Source organism: Chaetodon trifascialis, chromosome 1, assembly GCF_039877785.1.
Source record: "Chaetodon trifascialis isolate fChaTrf1 chromosome 1, fChaTrf1.hap1, whole genome shotgun sequence".
Lineage (NCBI taxonomy): Eukaryota > Metazoa > Chordata > Actinopteri > Chaetodontiformes > Chaetodontidae > Chaetodon > Chaetodon trifascialis.
In genome coordinates this window covers 13,199,647-13,208,752 of record NC_092056.1, presented here as the reverse complement: position 1 = coordinate 13,208,752, position 9,106 = coordinate 13,199,647, and the positions used below count along the sequence as shown (strand labels likewise).

The 9,106-nt window shown below is 39.8% G+C and overlaps 1 protein-coding gene across 1 annotated transcript; it reads left to right on the top strand.

Moving 5' to 3' along the window:
• Positions 1-1,401: 1,401 nt before the first annotated feature.
• On the top strand, positions 1,402-8,666 carry nucb2a (nucleobindin 2a). Its single transcript, XM_070977569.1, has 13 exons — positions 1,402-1,505; positions 1,895-2,035; positions 2,883-2,990; positions 3,369-3,501; positions 3,642-3,745; positions 4,924-5,109; positions 5,316-5,406; positions 5,497-5,555; positions 5,633-5,725; positions 5,810-5,899; positions 6,019-6,189; positions 6,302-6,362; positions 6,454-8,666. Exons 1-13 carry the CDS (start codon positions 1,482-1,484, stop codon positions 6,681-6,683), a joined length of 1,491 nt encoding a protein of 496 aa, XP_070833670.1. The 5' UTR covers positions 1,402-1,481; the 3' UTR covers positions 6,684-8,666.
• The last annotated feature ends 440 nt before the right edge of the window (positions 8,667-9,106 follow it).

Below are 9,106 nucleotides of genomic sequence, written 5' to 3'. Positions count from 1 at the left end.
CGCAGCAGTTTGTCCACCATATAAACAAATAATGTGTCAGTGTTGTGTTTATAGCTTGTTTCCACTGCTCCCCAGTGACCAAAAACCTTAATCCGGATTTAACTGACGAATAAAGCCACAGTGTAGAGTTCCACTGCTATAATCAATTTATTAATTCATAAGTTGACATTTCCCACCACGTATGAGTGCATACTGAAACAAAAGTCTCAACCAAATATGTCTAATTACACTGAAGGTGTCACACCTGCCTCAGTTCATTTTAAAAGCCAAATACAGGGTTATGGATTATCTGACAAACTGATTATGTTTTTGCATACCAACTCTGTATTAACTAAAACATCAGAACAAGTGCAATGAAACTTGGTTTCATATGTTTTGTAATGTGGACAGGTGAGCCAGCTGAGGCTATATGTTAAACTGTTACAATCACCAGGAAGGCTCTTGGCGGCAGGAGTCTAACATGAACCAAAGAGTCCTGGAGTTACATGAAAAAACATCAAGTTTATTAAATTACAGTAAGTATGGCCATAAGCAAATCAAAAGCAGGGAAGCCACCTGAGACAAGGCAATAAAGGGATCCTCCCTGTACCCTAAACCAACGTTAAACACCCCCAAATCCCCAAAATAGACATCAGAATACAATGAAAAAAAATAATGAACTAAACCAACGAAACCACACACCATCAATCACAGACCTGCTGTGGAGGACAACAATGAGAAATGAGCAAGACATGTTTGTCTTGTGTTTTTTCTCATCTCATGTGATGAACTTCTCAAGATAATTAAACAGTTGTGAGATGATTAAACAAACAGATAGAACAAGATGCTCAATTAACTCCTGAATCCATTTATTAATCTAAACCAACTCTATACTGCAGCAACCTTTCACAAAATACAAAGAGAGAGGGCTACGGGTGAATTGACCTTTCACAACAAAAAAAGAAGCTTTGACATGACTTTTCAATATACAAACAGCCAAAATACACAAAGGAATAAACACAAAAAGGTGCAACATTTCACCATTAAATAGTAAATATGAAAGCTTTGCATATTATTATGGGAATGGATAAATACAAAAAATGCTAATTGATAAGAAAATCGTGGTGAAAATGATGGGGAAAAAAATGCTAAAATTAATTGGAACATAAAAAAAACAGCGACACACTGAAGAAAAAAAAAGAAAAATGTGCCAGATTCAGGCTTCCTCCAACTTGCATCATGTGTTTCCTGGACTTCACTCTTTAAAACTGCTGTTAATGGTTCGTTCAGATATACTGTAAGAGGTAACCGCCCACCTGATTAGTCGTCATCTCGCCACGTACGATTCACTGCAACGCAACTTGCTAGTCCGTTTGATAGAAAGCGGAAAGGACCACTGGCGACGGCTGCCACTCTGACAACCTACATTGCTGACTAGCGTGCTAGCTGTCGACATAAGTCCAGCTGAGAGGAAACAACGGGACGGGTGGAAAACAGGACAGATGAGGTCTAGGATTCATAATAAAGTGAGTGTACAAGTGACACACATCTATGGTGCTCTTTAGGGAAGTTTTTAACATTACATTTAGTGTCAGAAACGTAACGTCAGCTGCGCTGCGCAGGCTGACAGCAGACGTGAATAGCTTAGTTTCTTGAATCTCATTAGCCGAATCTGTCAGTGGCAGTGCTAAAGCTAACACCAACAGCTTGCTATGGAGATTATTAGCTAGCCAATAATGTACAACCTATGCAGGCTAGAAGAGCTGTTTGAATAAGAGCAAATGAGGAAGCTGGCGACACCACCACTCTTGTGTACACAGTGACACGTTGACAGTTTATCTTATCTATCCCGTATAAAATAAATAGCACTGAGCTAGTTTAAAACTGTTTCAACGTTAATTGTCCTAATTTCCAGATGTGTTGGAGTCGGGCCCTTCTCACAGGCTGGATACTGCTGCTGGTCCAGCTGCTGTGTTTAGAGGCAGTGCCCATCAGTATCGATAAGACAAAAGTCAAAGAGCCAGAGAAAACACCTGAAGAGCCTCCAGCTAGTGTGGTAAGAAGACACAGTATGTGTAACGTGACACATCTCTGTTTTGTTTGGGTTCTTGTCTTTCTGATTTATATTATTTCAAATTGAATACTTCATTTTGAGGGGTCAGACAGAGTAAACAGATTCAAGAAGTTGTGTGTTAACTCGTGATGGACATTTCCTTTTTTAATTTTAAATGATGAAGCAATGCTCAGACATTAATCAGCAGACCTGATGCTATGCAGTCGTGTCACTGTTATCAGCTGCTGGAAACGAGAGAGTTTGGTAACAGCACTGGGACTCATTTAAACGAGAAATTGCTTGATGTCTCATTGCACTGCAAATTACCTCAATCAGACAGTCCACTCAAAGGTTATAGACCTACACATCCATTTCATTGTCACTACAACAGCTCCAGATGCTGTCTCTGGTGTCTGCCTCAGGCCATGGGTTTGTCCATGTTAAATATTGACATATCGGCGTAATGGAGCTTAAACAAATACAATGCAGATTCTGTTTTTGGGTGAGCATGCATACAAATGTAACCTTTTTATTAAGTGTTTTTAACCACAGAACAGCTCCAGTGTACTGCAATTTTCAGACGGCAGTAATACAGTTTATGGACATTCATGGCAAAACCTGTCATCCCTACGGCAAACATCTGCTGACCAACAATATGTATCATGTTGGTCAGTAGACCTGAATCCCATTCAAGCAAAAAAATCTATTACTCTCTCACTCTTCAGTCCATCAGACCTTTCACGAAAGTGCTTATAATAATGTGTAACATAGTAAAATCAGCAAGAAAAAGTGATAATCATTGTAGGATTACTCAGTGTGTTATCTGTGATGTATTTGTTGTATTTTATAGGACACCGGACTCCACTATGACCGCTACCTCAGAGAAGTCATCGATTTTCTAGAGAAAGATCAGCATTTCAGAGAAAAGCTGCACAATACAGACATGGAAGACATCAAGGTATCCTGCTTTTCTTTCTTAGACTTATCAGCATGATGGCAGGTTTCTGCCATCCCTGAGTAAACTGTTAGTAATTTTATTAGTATGATGAAATATGGTCTTTCACTTGCCTGGGAATGTGATACATCTTTTCAGTAAATCATGGATATTTTGGCAAGTACTGCTACTCGACCAATATATTTTCTTCTGTTAGGGGTTTTAGTCCTTTGCACCATTTATTTTAAGTTTGCAAAATATTGCAAACCAATATTATTTTAGTGAAAGATTTGATTGATGGATGGATGGATGGATGGATGGATGGATGGATCGATTGATTGATTACATGACCTGCTAAGTGTTACATAACATGAACCTTTCCATCATTCATGTATAATACAGCAAGGAAAGCTGGCCAAAGAGCTGGACTTTGTCAGCCATCACGTTAGAACAAAACTGGATGAGTTGAAGAGGCAGGAGGTAAACCGACTCCGGACTCTGATTAAGGCTAAGCAAGACCTTGAAGGAGGGAATGGTATGTTCTGCAACAAAATGTACATGTCATTTTGACTTATATTTAAAGTAAGATTCTACAACTTAAATAGTACATTAGAGGTAAATGAATTAGAAGGAAAATGCTGTTTTTATGTATTTCATCACTTACTCTCTGGATAGATATCGCAGTGGACCACCAGGCTCTTCTCAAACAGTTTGAGTACTTGAACCACATGAACCCACATACATTTGAAGTGGATGACCTGGATCGACTCATCAAATCGGTAAATCTCATTGCTGCTCTTGCTATAAAAAATGTTCATTGAAGGACGCGTTAACTCTATTCCACTCACAGCCCGTATTCCAAACAAGTCTTGGGCTCAGTCGTTCACAAGTAAGGATGGAGAGAGGTTCACCGCTTTGTGAACACATGATTGTGTTAAGGATATGACTACATGGGCTCAGCAACACTGTACAATCGTTGTTGGAAAACACAGTTTTACACAGTTTTCCAACTTCTTTGGAATCAGGGTTGTATTCAACCTACCACTGACCTTTTACAGTAAAATAATACACAAGGCAGATGGAAAGCATGCACTTGTGTCTTGAAATCTTGTGTCTTAGTACAGGGGAGTGCTGCAGTAGAGAGAGGTTCAAGTGGGAACTCACACAACTGTTTTGTTTGTAAGCAACCAATAATGGCTAAAGAGTGACCATGAGTTTTGTGGATTGTAGACGCCTATATATTTTCAACATTCAGGAAGGAAAGGAGAGAACAGTGGAGTCATTACGGGAGCTAAGCAGTACCTTCTGCAGCTGCAGCACCATGTGATCTGCTTTTCATTATCAGCATAAATTGTCAAGAGATTTTACTAAAGCGGATAAGTTTAGGCCTGCTCCTGTGACTCAGTTGATGTCCAAAGACAGTTTCATTTCTTACTGGTGATTTCAAAATGCACTACTTTACACCAATGCTGTAATATCTTTTCCATGTATTTGTTTAGATTTTTATATACACTTAGTGCTCACTTTATTAGGTGCACCTGTAAAGTCTAATGCAATCCAGTACAAGTGCTCTGCCATAAAGTCTACTTTTATGAAGCCTGTTCCTATTCCAGTGTAATTGAATTACGCATATCCAACAATGTCAACAGAAACTGGATATTATGAGTTTAGCAAAGGTGGTTGTAATGACATGGCTGGTGAATTGAATTGCATCAGATTGTGCAGGTATACCCAATAAAGGGGCCACCTAGTGTATATTTTACCTAGAGCCTGGGAAAAGTAAAAGCTCTCAGTAAATAGTGCAATATGCTGAATGCTCGCAGTATAATAAATAAGTCAAGCAATGTTTCCAGATGGGATAACAGCACGGTAAAATGGAATTGCACCATAACTGTTAAATAGGACATAGCACCAAAGTAACTATTAATTGGAGTCAATTGTTTTCCCCTGCATCAAGGCCACTAAAGACCTGGAGAACTACGACAAAGAGAGACATGATGAGTTCAAGAGGTACGAAATGATGAAAGAGCACGACAGACGAGAGCACCTGAAAACACTGGACGAGGAGGAAAGAAAGAAAGAGGAGGAGCACTATGAGGAGATGAAGAAGAAGCATGCTGACCACCCTAAAGTCAACCACCCGGTGAGTCAGCCAATGAAGAGGCATTCTTAACTGTTCCATTTCCTGCTGCATTTTTTAGTTTCAGAAGTTCAGTTTCTGCAAAGAAACATGGCACTTAGTGTACATGGTGTTATTTCTATGGAATCCAGTGTTGGTATGTGAGCTCTCTATCAAAATGTGCTGTCAATTCAGCTCTAATTCAAATGTGACTTTGCTTCCTGTTGCAGGGCAGCCAGAATCAGCTGAAGGAGGTGTGGGAGGAAGCCGATGGCTTGGACCCTGAAGATTTTGACCCCAAGACCTTTTTCAATCTTCATGGTAAGACCCTTACCGACAGGCAACTGCCCAATTATTCAGTTGTGATATGTCACATACAGATGACATCCTTTTTCTTTCTTTACAATGCAGATACCAATGGAGATGGCTTTTTTGACGAACAGGAGCTGGAGGCATTGTTCACCAAAGAGGTAAAGCTGTGGCATCTGAAAGTCTTAGTGTTTCATTGAACTGTATTTGCACTGACTGTTGGTTTGTGTGATTTCAGCTGGAAAAAATTTATGACCCCACCAATGAAGAAGATGATATGGTGGAGATGGAGGAAGAGAGGCTACGTATGAGAGAGCATGTTATGAATGAGGTACACTCTCAGAACCTCATTTGAATGAAACTCGTGTAAGACTTATAGCATATATGATTGATTTCTTCTCATCTAACCTCACAGGTGGATTCTAACAAAGACCGGCTAGTCTCTTTAGACGAGTTCCTTGTTGCTACAAAGAAGAAAGAATTTTTGGAGCCAGATAGCTGGGAGGTGAGACAACGGATTTATCATGTTGACGTAATGTGAGAGTAATGTAATCCTGAAACCGTTTTGTTAAAAGAAGTAGGACTGTAAGATATGGTGCCATGTCTGCTTTGTGTGTTCCTCAGACGCTGGAGCAGAACCAGGCTTACACAGACGAGGAGATGAGGGAGTTTGAGGAGCATCTTGCGCAGCAGGAACAGGATCTCAACCTGAAGGCGTTTGACCTCCAGAAACAGAGAGATGAGCTGGAGAGACAACAGGAGCAGCTTAATGCACAGAAAATTGAGCTGCAGCAGGTCAGGAGTGGTCTATTTTTTCTGTTTTATTTAAGCCGTCAAATTACTGTGAGGATGCACAGTGTGCACCATCATGATATAAAAACCTTACACGAACTGCTTTTTTTTACAGGCAGTTGAGCATATGGAACGGCTGAAATCCCAGAAAGTAGAACCCCCTCCAGAGGTTCACGGTGAGTGCCGATTGCACCGTTTTATTTGTCTTCTGATAATCTGATTTTACAGGCTGACCTCTGAGAATACGAAACTGCTTATTGGTTACAGTTGAAGGAAATGCTATCCCAGAGATACATGCAGGTGACAACCAGCTACATCTTGACCAAGAGGCCCAACCTCAAGGACACCAACCTGCACCCCACGCTCCTCAAGATACACCTCAGGAACACCATGGACAACAAAATCAAGTCCTGGTCCAGCAAGGTCTCCCCCAGACACATCAGGATCTGCCACCAGGGCACCAAGAAGCTGCACAAGGCCAGCATAACCTGCCATAACAATGCTGTCAGAACTTGAACCTCCACTACCAGACTTTTGCAGTACCTCCACTCCAGCGTGCAGAGGAGCAGTCCCTCCTGAGTGTTAGGCATCTTCAACCAGCATGACTTAGGGGTTTTGAGGACAGATGGTCATGAAAGAGAGCAGCACAAAAGGAATGACACCAGTGTATGATAATAACTGTAAACCTTGAATCACATAATGGAATAACAATAGAAATGAATGTTTGGTAATAAGATCCATTTTTGGTGAGCTGTCTGGACCTGCTGTTTGCTGGACATGCTCCTGGCTCTGCAACCTCAGCCTGTTGGATATGTGAAGTGCAGCTGTTGAGGTGTAAAAAATGTTTTGAATGATATGGTTTTGACTTCGATTTTCTGACTTGACCGCTCAAATTATCCCCAAACATCTTAAAAAAAGGAGATTAGTTTACATGTGTGACTTGTGGTGAAATGTGAAATTGTGAAATTTTAGAAATTGAGTGCAAGAGACATTTTCAAGATTTTTTTTACTGCATTAAGAGCAATAGCAAGAGAGGCACTATAGCAATTTTAAACAGTATACAGCACCAGTATACAGTATTTTGATGCCCTAACAATTTCAGTTTTAAAGAGTAAAGACGTCTTGATGCAAGCAGGTATAGCATTGTGTAATGAAAATGCACAGAGGGTCTGGTCAGATATTTCATCATCTCCAGTGACCAGTGTAACCAAATATTATCTCTTAACCAGAAAGGCCCTCATGAAACCAGAGTCCTTACACTTTTGTCAAGAAATCATTTTATCAGTACTTTCGTAATGCTGATTCTGATTGCTGTCACATATTTACCAACCTTGAAACATCATCTCTCCATGTGTACAGCCAGATTTTTTTTTTTTTTTTTTGATCTATAGAAGGTGTGTGATTTGTCTAAAAAGACATCAGGTACAGGACTACAGAAACCAACTCTTTTTGGGCCACACTGCAGCTGCTCTCCCCTGACTTTGACGTGAGAATAAATGAAGGTGCTAGCTTCTTTAAATAAAGATGGATGTGGAGTACCCCCCCACTCAACAAACATGTCCCGTACTTCATCACAGCCCAAAGTCCTTCAGATGCTTGTTATACACAAGTATACAGTATGTGGCCTAATGTGGCCCTTGAAATAATTCATTTGCTTTGGCACAATTAACAGTAAGGTGGTCATTTTTGATTTTGATCTGTTGTTCATGCACAAAATGTGTATGTGACATGTTTATATTTATGAATGGATCATAATTGATCGTGAATTTTAATTTGTTAATAAAACAGTTTTGATGTCGAGGTTAATTTTAGACTTTTACTCTTCTGTCTTTCATCACTATTTTCTTTATCAACGTATTTGTTGCTGGATTTGTTTAATTTGTTCAGTGAAATTAAAGATTTTATTGGAAAAGGGCAAACCTCTAAGTCAGAGAGCTGAGTCTGACATGACCAGCATCTTTTTATTATTATTATTGTCTGTTGAAGTCAAAGTGTGACATCATGAAAACCTCTGGATTTGCATTCCATTCTCATCATTGTATTTGGCACCAGATGTGTAAATTGGTCTTAAATGGAAAAACAGCATACTTTCCTCACAGATTACCAGTTTGGTGTAATTGCTGTGATATCCAGGTTGCTTTTTCATGTGATGTTATGACTTCTTCTTGCTGGCAGACTGTGGCCACAGCAAACAAGTGTTTGCAAGCTGTTTCACTGAAGGAGGCTTCATGTGCATCCAGTGAAATTAGAGGTCTGCCTCATTGTGGTTTTTAATTCATAGATAATTTAGACATGGAATACAGTTTTCTTTTGCGGTGTCATTTGTTTTCTGTGTGCCAAGTGTTCCTTTGAGATGATACTGCATCATAATTTGCACAAAATGTACAGTGTTTAACCCTGGTTTGCTGATGGATAACATACAGTCATCTGACTATACTGTACAACTCAGTACAAGACAATAAAAAATTTCTGACCTTTCAGTTTGTCGAACAGATCACTTGAATGACTCAATCACTTACAGTACAATGGAGAACAAGTTTAGTGCACACCATGCATACATGGAAAATGCAAAGCAATGGCATCTTATTTGTTAAAACAGAAGTAGTGGGATTATCAGGTGACGTGTTTATTCTCACCAAATCTGCTCCTTGTGCTTCTTCATAGACGTGGTGCTTAAGTACAGACTTCATTTTCCTGTGTAAATGCCTGTGAATGAACAGGCTGAATGCAAACAAAAACATGTGCGTGGAAGTGTAAATCCATACATAATGGCTTTAATTACCAGATGATATTGTTACATATACAGCATGCAGCCCAGTCACAGAGGACAGACTACTGGTACTCCCATATTTCTTTGATTTGACGTGGCAGGCAGAACCTGTCTCTCCAAACCACTACCACCAGTCCAACATGTAAAAGC

Bases quoted from the DNA above. Each gene is read 5' to 3' on its own strand.
- nucb2a (XM_070977569.1), top strand. From the start codon at position 1,482: ATGAGGTCTAGGATTCATAATAAA. The intron at 5,726-5,809 runs GTACACTCTCAG...CTAACCTCACAG, and splicing joins GAGAGCATGTTATGAATGAG to GTGGATTCTAACAAAGACCG. The intron at 6,190-6,301 runs GTCAGGAGTGGT...TTTTTTTTACAG, and splicing joins AGAAAATTGAGCTGCAGCAG to GCAGTTGAGCATATGGAACG.